The following is an 18014-nucleotide window of genomic DNA, read 5'->3' as shown; positions in this document are numbered from 1 at the left end:
AGTCTGCTAGACTCATTGCTTTCTCCTCGACTCGCTCACTTTCAGGGGAAACATTAGCTGTAGCGTTAGCATGTTCAAACCTGTAATAATTTCAATTAGAGCCGATGGGCGTGTTTGCCATATTTGGATCAGCACTGTTTGGGAAGTGCTTCCCTTAAGGGCTGACAGCTCTTAATACGGTATTCCAAGCATAGATATGTGAGTGACACTGAAGAGTGCGCTAAAATGCTTTATCAAATCATAATTACAGCTCCAGTGATTAAAGGGGAAGTGACTCTGATTAGAAGAGTTTCTGGGGACGTAGAAACGGAATGAATATTCAAATGGGAAAGGCAAGGAGAAATATTATTTAGAGTTTTGTTTTTTCTTCTCTCTCTCTAGAGTGAGGTATGTGTCTGCCAGACTGCTGTGCAACCACAATGCTATGATATCATCTTTACCGCACAGATTTCATCTGGGCCCTTTCAGCTTTAGCTATTGGGCAGAAAATATGCATACAGATATCGGCCCATTAATGTTCAGCCTCTCTCTTAACCCTGTGATGCAGTGCTCTTCACAACATTAGATATTTCAAATATATTTTTATATAGTTGTTTTGAAGTTAAAAAAAACATTAGGATGTTTATTTAATTTTTTTTTTTTTAAAGCAGCTAGTTATTGGGTTTGTACCTCCAAAATTAAATATTTCCCACTTTTTTTTGAGAGTGCAATTTCTATTTTTATATATTATATATACTGAAGCCACAGTTCAACCCTTTTTTGTTAACTTAAGGTTTAAACTGAACATCTCGAGGGTAAATTTCTTCCCCTCTCTAGTTTGAAGAGTCTGATTTAGTTCTGCCACTGTACAACGGCTGCTGATTATGAATGGGAGAAAACAAGGGAGGAATGGACAGAGTTTGACTCTTGTTTTCGTATTCTATCAGTCTGGCATGCAGGCTTAATGCAGAGGACTTTCAGAGCAAATTGGACTTGAATCTGTGAGGAATGTGAAGGGGAAAATGGCAAGGCCTTGTCCTCTGTCTCTCTTTCTCTTTCTCTCTCTTTCTTGCTCTCTCTCCACTCTGTTGCGCTTGGAGGGCACGATGAGTATCACACGTTTTTGTGAACTTCAAGGTATGCACTGTTTAAGCAAAGGAGATAAAGGAGCGTATTATTAGCGGCCGTCTTCAGCAGGCAGATTAGGATTGCTTGAGCCTTTTCTCCCCTCACCTCTCTGAGCCTCAAACACTGGCTGCCATGTGATAGCCTCTATTTTATAAATCATTTCAGCGAGCGTTCATAAAATGTAGGCTGTGAAATAGACAGCGAGAGCCTCACAATTTTACAATTTCACAACCGACTTCCCTCTTAGAATGACAGTGGCTAACCTGACTATTACCGCTTTTGATTTCAGCAGGGCATGGTTTTGCGCTCGGTGAGCTATACATAAAAAAAGCTTAGGGCCGACTCTGAATTTAAGGCTAAATGCTGCTTATCTTGCAGCCTTTTCACAGACTTTATAAAAGAGTCGTATTTTCACCTCACTTCAAAAAATTCACGCCTGTGTTGTTGTGCACTTGAGCCTTGGCTCTGTTGTGAGCTGCACAAAATAGAAGCTTTTACCGTATTACATAAAGATGGGATTCTTTCAGCATGGACACACACATATGCCATGTAAACAGCAGCGAAGTGCAGATGTTTCAGGTGAAGGCTAATTTCTATGTTCTAATTATCTACATTTCTTTGAGTTTCTCGTCTTGCGAGCACTAATCAAGTCGACCTCGCACACGACTCTTGAGAACCTGGAACAGAAGGTGCAGGAGTCAACCGTGTGTTTAGCTTGTGTCATGTTGTATTCACATCGCCCCCCTACGCTTAAAACACCTTCCCACATGCCTCCTCAATTCCCCACATTTATTTATTTACGTTTCGGCTTCCCTCTGAATTTACTCTTCGAAGCCCAGTAGGGAGGGAAAATTTACATTGCTACATAATCTAAGATACATTTGAAAATAGTGTGTGGCGAACAGTAGTGGTGGTGGAAGCCTCTTGATATTTTCATTGGAGCGTTGTCAGCTTTTCTAGAGAATAATATGAACCATGTGTCCCGCCAGCGAGAGAAAATTAGAGACCTTTCACGTGACCCACCTGTCGCGCTTTCAGTGCTGATAATGCTAACCTCATGTCGCCATCATCGGCCAACAGAGCTGAAGAGAGTATGTGTATCAACACCAGGGGAGCTTCTCATCTTGCTAGAATCCCGGCAACGGCGTTTGACACACATTCACGGACCTTGCATTAAAAGACTGTTTCTCATAAGAGAAACAGATCTCACAAATACACATGGTCGTGGTGGTAGTTTTTTCTTTCTTCTCAGTTTCCTTTTTTCTCCTTTTTTGTTAGCTTTTCAACTGTCTGTTGTTTTGAGCGTTGGGGTTCCTCATGGTTCCTCGGGTTTCATGTGGTCTGTGCCATGCTGTAATAGGTTCCTTGGGCAGGATTGGAATATAATAACCATTTTACAGTGTTTCTTTTACCCCCCCTACATGCTGAGAAAATGCAACGTGCACAAGCACTACAGGGCATATGGTTGGACCCGTGATGTCAGTTGTTATTGCTGGATACGTAGGATAGGAAAAGTTGGATTATTTTCCAAAAATCCACTGTGCAAGGAGCATTATGTCACAAAGGCGACATTGTAGCCAGTTGGGTGTGTTGCAGTGTGGGTTCGTGTATGTGCGTTTTTGTGTGCGGCCCAGCTTGCTTTCTAATTCTATACATTGTCCAACCGCCGTCAAGTACATGCTTGACGTGCGTCACGGCACTCCCGTGCTAAAATCAATGGAAACTGCTCCACATATCGGCTTCATAATGGAAAAAATATGTATAATATGCCACACACTATGCCTGTCCATTTTTAGACTTCATAGTCACTAATGTAGAGTGTCCTTTTGAAGTGCTAGTTTACCCCCCAAAAAACGTTCTTCTGCACATTAAAAGTTATTTTCATTTAATTAAATTTATTCCCTTACATAGAAAGTTAATGCAGTCCAAAACAACCCAAAATCTTATTTTGCATTTCTCAGATGAAAAAAAGACATGCAGGTTTGGAATGACACGTAATTGATGACAGAATTTAAATTTTGGCCAGACTATCCCTTTAACACCAGTTTCAGCTCTTTTTATTTGGATCGTTGCTTTCTAACAATATTAGGCTTGGTAGATCATAGCTGTCTGGCTTGTTGCGAGAGGGCATAGAAAGAGCAACAATAATCTCACCCTTCGACTTGCCTGCACCGGTCATGTGACCTGTAATTTCGCCAAGCCCCCCCACAATCGCTGGAACGGAGTGGATTTCTTTAAAGCCGTCCTCCATCAGCGGTGTACTCCAGCCTGATTGCCTCGTGCAGAATGAGAGCATCATGGGAAAGGACGTGCATCTAATAGCTAACTGAAGAACCACGCATCTCTTGTTTTTCACTAATTGAATTCTGCACTAAAATATGCTGGCAGGAGCCCTTACCTTGTTTGACTTATTTATTGCCTGACTGGAGAGGTAATTTGACCTCCTCATTTCAAAGACTCTTTTTTTCCTGCAGAAAAAGAGTGTTAAACTCAATTACACCACCGATCAGTGACTCAAACACTACATTTGTTTTCTCCGAGGGGGGGAAGAAGGGAACCACGGAGAAGAGAGAGGAGCTCTTTCTCTCTCTTGTACAGTCTGAGAATCTGTAGCTTATAGGGGAGAGAGCGGAGAGAGAGAAACCGAGCGACTCCCAGTCCTGTCAGCTGAGATTTGTGTCCATCTTTTAAATCATTTTCCTCTCTAAAAAATTAAGAACGAAGACAAATTCTGAAGCCAACATTTTTTTTTCGTAATTAATGGAATTCGTTTGCATATGCTGAGTGATTGTGGATTTTGAGGCGATTTTTGAAAGGTGGTTAATAGTGATTTGTTAAGAAATAAAAGAGACAATTATTTTCTTAGTGTTGAAGATTTACAGCTATGCTGACATTCTTGCTGTAAGACTTTGTAAAAGAGAAAATGCATGCAAAAATGAAAAGCGTTATGAATTATTTTATCTTCTTCATAGAACAGATCCCCCATTGAACTATATCAAACATAGTTAGAGCAGGAATTTGATTATGCTCTTGAACTTTAAAAGTGAAGAAAAGCTGATTTTTCTTTTTTTCTCTTTATTTTTGCTCTTACCTTTGCTCTGCCTGAGAAAACATGGCAGAATGCTTCTGGATTTTCATGAAGCCACCGGTCAAAACCCTAGAGCTCAATGTGCTCCTCCCTGCTTGCTGGTAAAAGAATTAAAAGTGAACTTGTGCATGAAGAATGCAAGTACCGATGAGTCGTAACCTCTTTTTTGTTATTCCATCATTCATATTGAGAACTGAAATATTTTTCAGATTTAACATACCACAAAACCCATCCTTGGGGAACCAAGGCCTCTCTTGGCATACTTAACTAAGGTTTCTTCTGAAGGAGAGTACTGCACACAATTCCTTTTTCTTCATCTGTGTTCTTGACCACGTCTCTTCATTTAAATAGTCTCTGTTCATTCAAAGAGAATGCGAACCATGAAGATTTCAATTCAATTGCAAATGTAATATTTGAAAAATGGGACTTTGCCGTACACACACTCCTGCGTCTGAACAAGTACAACACAAATAATTTGCTCGTAACCGCCAGGCCTGGTTGTAACCTGATCTTTTCTGGATCGATTGATTCCATTCTGGTTTAATTCACCATATGATTGACTTTCAGCACGACTTACCGTAGGAAAAATATCCCTGCACAGACTGCGGCCTTAAATAGTGCGGTAATTTGAATACAGATGCTTGCTGCTTAGACCTTGTCACTGGAAATGACTCTGAGTCAGGAGACAATTGCAGGTTGATTATGTTGCTACTGACAGAAGTTGCAGGTTCTTTGTGCATCAGACATATTTGCATTTAAATGCTTATTGTAGGCAGCCGAAGCATAGCAACTCTGATTGTCTGCACGACCTGTCTTTTTATATTTGTCTGAAAAACAAAATCAAATGAATTGCAATAAGGGATAATCTGTATGGGAATTATTTTTTCCAATGATAGGAAGCACATCAATCAATGTGCCAGCATTTGTTGACTTGTTTCAGGCTTTAGTTATCAGTCCCATTATGTCTTTCATCTCCGTTTGTTTTATGAGTACGATTTGATCAGCATCTGCATAATTCATCTAAATATTTTTTTGTCTTTATCTGCTGTGGCTGTGCAGATATTTCAGTGATTTATCCTTAATATTGTAATTTTAATCAACAGAATTTTAAATGACATTTTATTTGGGTGAATTGCATAAAATTTGGTTAGATATCCAAAACAATGCAATTTATCCATTGGCTAGAAGCCTGTATGTAGAGCATCTGCAATGTCATTCTGCATTGTCCCTGTTAAATAAACAACTAAATAAATGAAACTGTGTTCCTAAAATACTTTATTTAAAAGTTTAAGCCATAAATCTAGATAATTAGCTTAAAAACCCTTTAAATGCAATTTTGAATAAATGATGTCAATTTATTAGAATATGCTCATCCCATTACAATCAACTAAGCTGTCACTGCAGTTTAGTCTGAAATAATTTGAACTGTTAGATCCCAGCAGTTCAGCACAAGGTCAAGTTCTGGATCTAACTAATGGTCCTGATATAAGCAATAAAGCATTTGCGATGCACGTTAAATAGTTTGAAAATCAATACGTAACTCTTTACAACAAATTTTTTTTTTCAGTTGGTGTTGTTATTTTCTTTTGTGTATCATAGACGGTAATGCTTGATAAACACTGAATTGATCTGCAACAAAAAACATGTTTGTTGCATAGCTCAATTCGATGTTTATCAGACGTTACCATCTTTGATGCATGCAGGAGTCACAACATATACAGCTGGAAAATGTGTTTAAATAGAAAAAGTTGATATTGATGGAATGCTTTAATAGATGCTTTTCACATATCAGAATCTTGTTTATTGGATGAATTGTGCAGCCCTACGGTAAAACCAGTGGTATTCTCTCTGAAACGCTTCATGCGAGTCAGTGAATGTTCAAACATTCAGCAATCATTTGTGTTATTCCACAAACTTGACCTGTATGTGCGTGGCGCGTATATGTTTCTTATGGCCATTGTGTGCGTATTATACCATAAAAGTGTGTGTGCGTGTGAGGCAGGTGTGTGTGTGTGTGTGTACGTGTGCTCCTGCTGCTTCAGGCTCTGGGTTCTTTGTCCTGTAGCACTCAGCATGTCTGCCTCCTCAGGAGAGCCAGGGCTCTCTCTCGTCTGGCCACACAAAGGCACTGCCTTTCTTTGAGGTGTTAAAAACTTCCATTTATGCATTCCCTGGACAAAAAGCTCCCGGACCCATTTTCGAGGCCATTGGCAACACAGGCAGACATTGTGGCCACGCTTCTTCGGCACTCATTTCACAGATTCTAAAACCGGTATGTGGTGAACAGGATTTCAGCAGCTAAAATGCCCCGTGAGAGCATGGGCGATAAGAGAGCGAGAGAGCGAGAGAACGGCCGGCAGCCCGTAAACTAGAAGATGAGACCAGGAGAATAAACACATTACCTGGGAAAGAGAGAGAGGGAAGCAGACTTGTTTCCATAACCCAACTCAATAGTAGGGACGGATAAATAGGAGGACAAAAAAAGTGCTTTGTGTCATGGCTAGGGAATAAACTCCATCGACTGACGCCAAATCGATGATAAAAAAGACAAGGACCTGCTCTCTCACTTTTGCTGCAATTGCATTCTAATCATGCTCTGAAGTGTGTGTAGTCTGCTTTGCAGAGAACCGGTGAGACTATATTTTACCAGCTGGGACTTGAATTCCTCTCGGGGTGGATTTGAGGCCCGTGGATGCCGGTCAACCCTTTCTTCCCCTAATACGGACTTTCGTTGTTGTTATTTCACAGCAGAGTAAATCACATGAAATGTATCTCCACTGTCGGACATGAAAGTCTGGCTTGGTCGCGGTGCCGTCTGCAAGTCCAAGGAGAGGAGATGTTTGATTTAAAAACAGCACAACCTCCCCCATCCACGATGGGAGTCGTGAAATGCGCTTTATAAACACCCTCGGCTGTGAGCAGGCCCTCTTAAGTTAAGCATGTGGACATTCAAAGAGGGAGATCAATGAAATGGAAAGTCTCTTATTTTATTCCTGTGAAAGAAAGGTGGTTTCTTAGGATCCACTGCTTTCTAATGTGAATCCCACTCATCGGTTCATTATTGCTCATCTGTGAACTTGAGACAATCCAGATTGAAGATTTGGCAGTGTGTGTCAGTTTGAATTTGAATTGAACTGGCCACATGCCAGAGGAAGTTGAATTGGGACTTGAATTGAAATCAAGAGCAATGGCGATACTGAATCACAATTTAAAGGAATTCAACACAGCTAATGCATTCTGCAACGTTAATTTAACATTATGGTAACACTTTAGAATAAGGTACACACATTCATTATCAACTAAGAGTTTTCCGTCAATAAACTCATAATTTGCAGCTTATTAATAGTTAGTTAGGAGGGTGTTAAGTTTAGGTATTGGGTCGGGTTAAGGCATGTAGAACATGGTCACACAAAATCAGGCATTAATATGTGCCTATAAATACTAATAAACAGCCAATATGCTATTAATATGCATGCTAGTAAGCAACTAGTTAATTGTGAGAATTGGACCTTAAAATAAAGTGATACCAATATAATTAATAATATTAAGTATTGTTAAACAGAATCTCTATAGGTTGTATTTCATATTTATCTGCTTATCTGTTCTTCTCTCTAAAAACCTTTTAAATGTTTTTTTTTTTTTTAAATGTAATTTTTTACTTTTTGTCAAGTTTAAAATTACAGTTAGATGAATTTCTTTGAATTTCAGTTCCTTTCTAATTTTACTACTGTACTTTATTTAAATTTAAAATGCAATTCTGCATCCTGTTTGCTACCGCAGCTCAAATTTAATTCAAATTCAGGAATTGAATCGGAATTGAAAGGATATTCTCAATTCACAGCACTTACATCTGTACTTAATATCTGGTTCCGAGCTTTTACACCTGCAGATCTGTCAGCTGTGTGTGCGCACTACTTGATTTTTGTCAGGAGGAATATTGGATCTGACAAAAACACCACTTTACCTCTTTTGCTCTTCCGCCCACTGCTGGGTGTGAGTGGCCCGTCTATCGGCTCTGTTCTGCCTTATTTTCACCCACCCCCACCTCTTCTCCCATCAGTGGTCCTGCTGTTAGTACAGAGATAACCTGTCCTCCACCAGGTAAGAGACCGTCCTGCTGATGGGGGATATTGCCTCTTTTGTCCCAATAACTACTTCCCCTAAATCCCCTCTTAACATGTTCTGGACTGGGGGAAATAGGACATTTAAAGTGATTTTATTTTTTGCAGGTTGCTGGATCAGAAGAAAGCTAAGGCAAAGTTGATGCAAATGAAAATGTTCCCTCCTTAGGAGAGTGCAGCATGTCCACGCTCAGAAAGATGAAGGATTTCATCTATATTTGACCCATGTGAACCACTTTGACTTAGAGTTCAGCCTCTTAAAGCTCTCTTATCGGTACACATTTACAGCGTATTATGTAAAGCACGCTACTGTACTTCTCCCACTTTTGCAAATATATTTAAAACAAGCTGCCTGCATCTGCCATGCAAGAGCAAGGCTGCTAATCTGAGGTTAGTCACTGATTCCCAACCCTCGTCATATGACGGTCAAAGACACAGTGCTGTTATGCAGAGGATTGATTAAATCAGCCGAACCTACTGTGGATGAACACATGCCTGGAATTTGAAGGCTCATTGGATTTCTGAAAGGACTTTTCTTGTGATTTTGAATTCTTCTTCTTGAGTAAAATGTAAAGAATGTATATCACTGGCTAAGGCAAAGGTAACATTCCCACTCTTGTTTTATTAACTTGTGAATGATTGAAGGAAGGAGAATGGAGGATTTTTGGAGCATCTGTTTCTCTTACGTCATGTCACACGTGTGTATCCATTGGCTCGTGCTCTTGGAGCCAGTTTTTGCTAGTGTGTTTGTTGGAGGGTCTAGCTGGAGTCACTGTCATGGTCGATGGATTGGCCTCACCAACACGAGCTTTAAGCACCCCACTTAACCTCTCTGAAATATTCAGCACATTTGAAAATATAATCTGTTTTCATTTAAATGGCTCAATTCTTTATCCGATTCAGTGACTAAAGGTTGTTTCGCAGGAAAACCTATCATTAATTTTTGGGTGCCCCCTAGTCTGTCCTCATGGGGTTTAATGGGCTTTAGCTTTTCGTCTAGTAATTTGCCAAGACGCTCGGCTACTCAAACAGTTCTTCCTTTCTTCATCTCTCTTTATTTCAGTTCCCATTTATACAACCACAGCTACATCACTGCAGTCATTGTCAAGAAGAGAGAAAAAAAACAGAGCTCAACATGTGAGAAAGCCGCAGTGGTAATTGCGGATACAATGAATCAGTAATAAAACTGTTGGGTGACTAATAAAAACAGGCTGGTGCTGATTGGAACTCTTTTTAATGAATTCATGATCACCCATTTAGAAATGGCAGTGAAGTCCTGTTTAATCCAGCTCTGTTTAACACTACAGTGGCCTGCCACAGTCTTTTATATGTTGCAGGTTTTACTATTGCATTGCAATATCATTGTCATCTTATTCTCAATCACATGGTGATTAGCTTAAATAAAGCATGAATATAAAATTGCACCATTTTCTTTTTCGCAAGCTTGTTACTTTCATCATTTAGCATCAAATTATAATTTCAAATTTCTTTTTATTTTTTGCCCTCTGCAATTAAAACATCCCTGTATTTATTAAAGCGTGACAGGTATTAGTCCGATGTTGTATGGCTCACAAAGAGAAAAGCATTTATAGAATTACCACCGCTGTCAAGGGTTTGTGTGTTTGTGAGGCATGAAAGAGAGCTGGCACTAACTCTGTGAGAGATGTATGTGAGCGTGTACACACAAATACACACTGTGTGTGTGTGTGTGTGTGTGTGCACGCTGTGAACTAGGAGTTCAGTCAGGCCTGTGGCATGGTCCTTTGAGAATGTGGAATAGTCTGTCAGCTCAGAGGTGCTATTAAGATGACAACAGCTTTCCATTCACACGAGGGTCAGACCTCCTGCCTCTTTTCTCCCATTGTCACCTTCAGCCTCAAGGTTGCCACATTCAGATCCATTGGAGACCAAAGATCTCTCAGTTTATTCTATTAACCCACCCTCCCACACAGCCATTTATTTTGTCTATGCGTTTGACTTAGATCTTCAACGTTTGCACGGGAGGGCATATTTCGGTGCTAGCAGAGATGGCGCAAATTGCAGCCGGATCAATTAGCTGTGACCTCAAACCCCTGTGTCCTTGTTTAATTGGTGATGCTGAGGCAGGCTAATTGTATAAATCAGCTGGTAATGAGATTCCTGCTTGTTGTGAAAAACAGTATAATGTGGAGAAATGAACATCCGTGAGGTTTATGCAGGACTCTTTCTCTCTCTCTTTGCTCATCTATGTCTTCCGTCACATGCAGGGGAGGTGTAATGCTACACATATGGTCGGATAATGGCGAAATTGGGTGTTGTTGGTGGTTTTGGTGCACCGTCTGTTTGTTTGTGTTTCTTTGGTGGTGCCGCAGTTGCTGGAGGACCTCAGAAGACCTGCTAGAACTAGCAGTGCGTGTAACTAAATAAATCATTAGTGCTCTGCAGAGAGAGGAATTAGAGAAAACAAGTGCTTTGTATGAAAGCCATTTATTAGTTGAATCAAACAGTGCAGGGACAGATTAATGAGGTATTAGAGAAGTGGACTCTAAACATTGTCTAGGATTGAGTCCCTCAGGGAGAGAGCAGAGTAACTGGAGGTTGAGCGGCGCTACGACTGTTTGACTTCATCTGCTGGGACTCTGACCGCCTGCCAGCAACCTCACTTCACTTTGCTCCTCTTACAATCTCTCTCTTACGATTTTCTGTTCTTCTGCCTCGTTTTTTTTTTTTTTAATGAATGCTTTTATTCAGCAAGGATGCATTAAATTGATTTAAAAGTGACAGTAAAGAATTTTACATTAAAAGGAAGCCAATTCTGAGTTTCACCCAACACTGAAATATACACATATTTAAAGAGGCCATGTAAACTTAAACACATTTATTTTTGTTCTGTTGTAGGTCATTTTCATGAATTCAAAATCAACTCACCAGTGATCTTTGGGAGCTGGGGATAAAGTCTTTCTGTTTATGTAAGTACAAACCGTATATTTTGGTTTATGCATCTTGTCCAACGTGTATCACTGCTCCATTAACAGCATTTTTCCCCCCATGATTGCTGCTGTCTTACCCCTTTATGTCTGTTTACTATGATTTTTAACTCATGAAACCACTGTACATGCTTCATCAACACAGGAAATGGTGGCCTTACACAAATGATTACAATGATGAGTGTGTTGTTTTGTTCTGCGTCACTTTCCTAGAACTAAAATAGCTTGAAAAAGAGCTCATACGCACAAGTGACTTATATAAAATGCCACTTATTAATGATTTTATGTAGATGATAGTCTTTTTATTACTTTTAAAAGGCATGAAGTAGTCATTTGAAAACTGATTTGCTTGTTAGCACCTAACTCCACATTCCCCCCAAACACACGCTTCCATCAGTGCGTATAGAGTGAATCTATTCTCTATGCTAATACCAACTATGTTATTGGTACTTTCAGGCTGCCAGTTGCCCTCAATAAGAGTATTCACAGCAATGAAGAAAGAGCCCCTTTTAAAGAAACACAGACAGGGTCTTAGTAAACAGTCAATATATGGCTGCAGTTTTCTGCCACAATATGTCTTAAATGGGAGTTTTCTCTTTCCAGCATAGTAATAAAGATCATATCTGGCAAAGTGTTGCTCCTGGTAATGTTGAGCAAACAAGCTTCCTGAAAGTTAAGTTCATATTAATCTTTTTTTCAAATGTCACTTCGATATGAGGTGCAGGACAGAGTTATATTAGTGTGCAGAAAGCCCCACTGTTGGCCCTGCATAATTAGGCCACTGAGACTGGCATATTCCAGCTCAAAGTTCAGGGCCGCACGCTAATGCAGCAGCTTTATCCCCATGATTTCAAGTCAAACAGAATCTTCGGCTCAGATCAATACGCTCTATTACACCGCGCCAGGCTCTTTTTTATTTTAGCTGCGGTTGTAGTGCGTGCTGCCGGCGTGTTAAGTCCGCTCTCAATGGCTGTCAGAGGAAAGAGAGGCAGATCGGTGAGGTGAGCTGAATGAAGAAATAACAAAGGGGCCGGGAGTGATTACAGCTTTTGTCTGCCCAGCTTCTAACTCTGGAGGGAAGAGTCACAAATGGAGGCCTGAAATATTATTGGAAAATCGTGCTGGGAACAATTATGATACCACTCTCGATGACTCTCAGATTAACCTCTGCTTGACAGGCATGCTTTTGTCTTGGTGTTTGTGATGTTTAAAACGTCTGCAGAACTTCCGCATTGGTTTTTGTCTTACCATTCGGGATAAAGATTCATGATCTGTGTTGTACAGTCACCACTACAGAACAGCTGCGGCCTGTATCATTCCAGGTCTTGTGAATACAGATATTAACATTGATATGTCACAGGGTCAGGTCTCTATTTAGGGAATGAAACGCTGATTGTTAGGCTGAATGAAGGTGAAAGGACCACTTGAGTTAGAACAGTAAACATCAGGCCTATATGCTGGCATGGCTCCAGCACTGAGGGTAACAGTGTAAGCCTTGTACTGTACATCAGGTTGGCGTCGTGTCAGCATTTAGACCGGTGCAAGTGTGTGTGTGTATGTGGGTGGGTGAGAGTGAACGCTTACGGCAGAGCCAGCATTTTACTATTCCGTATAGAAAACTTTGAGAATTTTTTTTTTTTAGTAAGTTAAAGCATAGTCATTTAAGTTAGTCAAGACCAAAATCTTATATATAATAAATAAATAAACAAACAGTAAGTAGCAACTTAAGTTTAAGCAACTTAAACTATGTAAACTGACTATCTGAAAGGAATTATTTGATTTCAAAACATATTTCAGTCATTTAAATGCGAAATGCAACTGATGTGAAGGCCAAGCTTTCAGCGAGAGATACATTATTTTAAAGCTGGCAATATGTGTTAAACATTTGTATATTTGTCCAGTGTTTTTTTTTCCTTTTCACAGTTTTCACGCTGTTTAAATATGAGGAAGAGAAGAAATGAACCCGTCCAACATTCTTTCTCTAATGCTCTGATGCTTACCAGACCTATGAGACCTAACACACCTATTAATCTAAATTCCTTTGCAACTTTAATCTGCATGTTTAATTAATCACAAAATGAGGCAGTAAGTAATTTGGGCGAAAGCGTGGCTCGCATGCGCCCAGCGTTTAATCACTCCTGTGCGAAGTCATTTGGAAACACCTGAGGAAGAGGCGACGGCATCTGTTTGAACAGGCAGAATACACTCTTTGTCAGAGTGTGCCATTCATCTAATAAAGCTGCCGGAGCCTTCCTTCATTTTGCATTTAGCGTGTCTCGCTGTTGATGTCTCTGTGGGGCCGGTGTCTCCAGGAATGATTTTCTGTAAAAAAATTAAATAAACAGTTCTCCTGGACCCCTAATGAAAATGAATAACCTTCGGGTGGTTATTTTCCCATCTATTAACAGTCTCTCTCCAGCTACAGTTCTTCACTGACCCTCTTCTTGATTGTTGTCAGAGAGGCTGTTCAATAGGGTTCGGCATTTTAATTTCATCAGCCCCATAGGGGGGAAAAAAAAAATTATTCGTTCTCTTCTTTCCGCCTGATAGAACATAAAATTTCATCAGTGTGAATTTAGAATAAGATTTAATTGTTGGAAATTGAATTATTCTCATGAAAGGAAGTCCTAAGGTCTTCAGACATCTGCGATGGTTGAGGTCCTCACTGAAGTATTTAGGGCACGGTATCCATTCGTTTTCTTATTAGTTCTCATGAGGTTCAAAAGCATCATATTTTGGCTTGCCGCTTGTTTTTCTGCATGCATACAGGTGTGGCCTCTCAATCCACAGGGTCGTAAGGGATACGTTTTTCACACAAAATACACTCTATTTATTTGTGCTACATTCAGCTGGTGTAGTCTAACAGACCAGACTGACTTCATCTGAGAACCATTGATCATCTGGAGCATGAGATTTTCAGTGGTCTTCAATCACCCCGCTGTGACCTAACATCCCAGCAACATGCTGTCATGACTGGGGCAGTGGCCTCTGCCAAGGTTTATTCAATATATCGTCCTTTTGATGGCTGGGTGTGTTTTATCTAATTTTCAGAAGAATTATACATAATATAAACTTGGCAGTCTTCCCTCGTCTCAAGGTAAAGACAGTAACCAAGGTAAAAAGGCGTTCTCTTATTAGCTATATATGGCCATAGACTTACTGAGGAACATGTCATTAATCTCTTCGCTTCCACAGCTGGGCAGAGTAATGCATAACTAAAAGTCCTGTAAAATGAATTCATGATTCCAACCATGAACTTTTCTCCCAAAATGCCATGAATCCTCCAGAGCTGATAATGTGCCCTGACCCTGGGGTGTGAAATCCTTGTTATGTTGAGAGTTGCCAGTTAATTGATTTGCAAATTATTTAAAGTTTGTGGGGCCCAGGGGAGCGCTTGGCTCTAATGATGCCCATTCCCAGAGTTTCCTTCTCTCTGTATTCCACTGCCTCGGCGCGATTGTAATAAGCCAATACACCTTATCAAAGATTTACAGCACATTTTCCCCAGTAGGAAAGGTGGAAATTTAGAAGTCTTAAAACTTTGACAATAATTCATCATTTAGCACAAAAACTGTAATTGTGGTTAATAATGAATTTTTTGCATAAATGACAACATTTATATAAATAAATATAAACGATAAAAAATAAATATAATACATTTATAAATGTCCTATTTAAAGAAATATATACATTTTTACAAATTTATTTTTAACTGTTGTTGTACATTTCCATAAACATATTTATTAATAATTCAAAAAAAAAAAAATCGCTTGAATTTTTTTCACAGACATTCCTTATAACCTTGATTATGATAAGGGTAATAAACATAAAACTATGCATTATGTCTTTTTTTTGTTGCATTTGTGAACTATCCACAGTCATTTTTCTTTTAACACATTTTCTGCTAATTATATTGAATATATAAAGGCATCTTGCTATTTTGTATTTGCCAGCCACCTGCATGAAGCATATCTGAAAAGACGACTTGTTCTGATGTTTTGGACTTACAGCCACTTCTCAAACTTTATTAGAGACAGTGCGCATATCATTGTTGGGTTTATCTCACTGACGTATCTTGACGTATTTTTTGGTTGTGGATCCACAAAGCACGAATATGTCTCCCAGTAATAAGGGGAATATTTTTAGATGAGAATAAAGGCAGACACTGCTGAGGTCATCCGTACACATAAAACATGCCCATGAATCTGAGGCTATCTGATTACCACTTGACTTGTAGGAATATAATTAGCGCTTCTGCTTCTCTGCTGCATATAATGGGGTAGATTCTCCCACATGCTTTCATTCACAAGTGCAATGCCCACCCAAACGCTTAGCGAGTCAGAGAGATAAAAATATGATTCACCTTGAGTCACTCCTGTTGTTATTTTTGAGTTTCATTATTTCATTTGTGCTGTATACGTCTTTCGCTAAACAACATAGCAGCCTTCATAGAATTTCACATCTCACATGCAATGAATGAACGGTGCACTTGATAGTAGTTTAACATTGTTACGTTTTAACTTGTTTAACTTAGTTCTGTCTCCTTCAACTAGCCCAAACATCAAATGAAGCGTAAAACACTGAGGAAAAAAAACCCCTGTGAAACGAAGAACTGCTTCCGAGGCTTAATTGATTTGTTGCGCAGACGTAAGTTAAGAGAGACCTCACCTTTTGCAGGCCTTGTAAGTTTGTAAGCACACGGTAATGTGTCCATTAGGGGAGGCAGATGCTCAGCCGGTTGAGTTGTAGAGGAAAGGTGCACGGCGTCTAACCCACTAAGTGGCTGTTTCTCTTTGCTAATATAAAAGAGACCCTGAGCCCTCATTAGCAAGCGCTGTCATTCAGACACAGAGTGTCGGCCTGATTTAAATAAAATGAAATGAAGATAGTTCTTTCTGGTCCCCTGGCTTCACTCATTGCCATAAACATATGCTCTGTGCCCCGCTTCTTTCCATCTTATTTATGACTTTAATTTGTTGTGTGGGCTGCGCTGGAAATCAAATTTAATACAATCCTCCCAGGGACCCTGTCATATAATAACATGGTAATTTCTGTGTATCCTTTTGAAAAATGAGGAAATTAATTCTTCCTGACATGTTCTAATTATTCCAGTGTGAACAGGCAAATCCAGTTTCTCTCTCTCTCTCTCTCTCTCTCTCAGATAAGTGTCAGAGGCAGGCGCGCAGCCTCGACGGGCATCTAGGTGCTAATGCTGACCAGCAGTGCGTTTAATTTGAAACATGAGCAGACACCTTTCAACACACCTTCCTAATGTTGGGTTGCTTCGCACAAATTAATTCACTACTCCTCAGGGTGGGTGAGCGAGGGGGGTTGAGACTAAAGGATGGGACACCGCTGCTGTTAGCAAGAGTGTATTTAATCTGTGGGCTGTGGTGGGGGGCGGAGGAAGCCCCTCTCTGTCACGTCTTCTTTTGTGATGCCGTTTGGAGGTGTGTGCACACGTGTGACAGGAGGACACCCGTGAGACGTGTTTGGATCTGTGGACAGAGGTTTTTTTTTTTTCCCCGTTCCCAGCACTGTCAAAACCTTTTCACACCTTTCGTGGCTCAGATGAGAGCGGATAAAATTTTAATTTAATTAGACTGTCATCAGTCACTTCAAAACGTAGTGTTTTAGCTTTGCTATAGAATCTACTTCAGTCTTTTTGTCTAAACTTGATATGCTTCTTTACTGTAGTGAATGTACATAACAGTTTCCCCTGGGAAATGAATTCACAATTTTGGTGTTGCTAGCACTAGATATATCAGCTGAGTTGCACAACAGAGTTAATAAATATTGTTGTTTTTGAACGGAAGACACGCGTAGTTGTTCCAATAGGCATTAATCTAAAATGAAATTTTATTTTTTAATATTTTTTTATTATTTTTATAAAATGTATTCATTATATTTATGTGTGTGTGTGCATGTATAATAATAATAATAATAATAATATATATATATATATATATATCATCATTAATATTGCTATTATTTGTCTAATAAATAAATAATAAAGTAAATAATATTATACATTATTATTAATATGTTATTAATGAATTAATTGATTAATTTATTTATTTTGCCACAAAAAAACTCACTCTCTCTCTCTCTCTCTCTCTCTCTCACACACACACACACACACACATACACACTTTGTCTTGTGTGGCCAAGGCTAGGCTGACACAAAAGGCTGAACTCCCTATTACATCCTCAATTAAACCTTCCCTATTGCAATACACCCCAACACAGTGTGCTTTCACTGAGCACTCAGGTGTATGCTGGTCAGCACTGGGAGATCACATGACTCTGTGGGCCGTTATTATTGGCACATGTCATCATTTCATTTTACCTCTTTTGCCAGAGCACAGTCACGGTAGCTTCTGATTAGTATTACCAGTCCAGAAACAGTTTACTGAATGAGTGAAAACACAAAGTGTGTTTCACATCATGCTGTCCTCTAATACCTGTCAGCGAGCGGCATTCTGAGGAAAAATATCCCCCTTTTTCCAACTAATTATGAATAGTGTTTAAGGCCTTGTGACAGGAAAAATAAACAAACAGAAATTGAGTGAACCTTTGGGTCGGGTTAAATCCGCAAAGGCCCAATTGATTTGGTGTGTGTTCTGTTTGTGTGTGTGTTACAAAAGAAGACCTCCAAATGATGACATCATGTGCGCTGAAGAATAGAAGAGCTTTATAGTCTGTGGGTGTGGTCGCGTTGAGTCTGCCTCG

The 18014-nt window shown here is 39.7% G+C and overlaps 1 protein-coding gene across 2 annotated transcripts in view; it reads left to right on the top strand.

The window, feature by feature from the left end:
* plekha7b (pleckstrin homology domain containing, family A member 7b) overlaps window positions 1-18014 on the top strand; it is a 183544-nt gene that overhangs the window by 140764 nt on the left and 24766 nt on the right. For both annotated transcript variants that reach the window (XR_009271961.1, XM_058781366.1), the window contains exon 29: window positions 11194-11264. Coding sequence is in view for 1 of the 2 variants with exons in the window: in XM_058781366.1 (XP_058637349.1) it covers window positions 11194-11249 (56 nt within the window). In the remaining variant the exon portion in view is untranslated. The remainder of the gene's footprint in view (window positions 1-11193; window positions 11265-18014) is intronic.

The sequence above is a fragment of the Onychostoma macrolepis genome, chromosome 07, assembly GCF_012432095.1.
Source record: "Onychostoma macrolepis isolate SWU-2019 chromosome 07, ASM1243209v1, whole genome shotgun sequence".
Lineage (NCBI taxonomy): Eukaryota > Metazoa > Chordata > Actinopteri > Cypriniformes > Cyprinidae > Onychostoma > Onychostoma macrolepis.
This window is presented reverse-complemented; position numbering and strand designations above follow the sequence as displayed.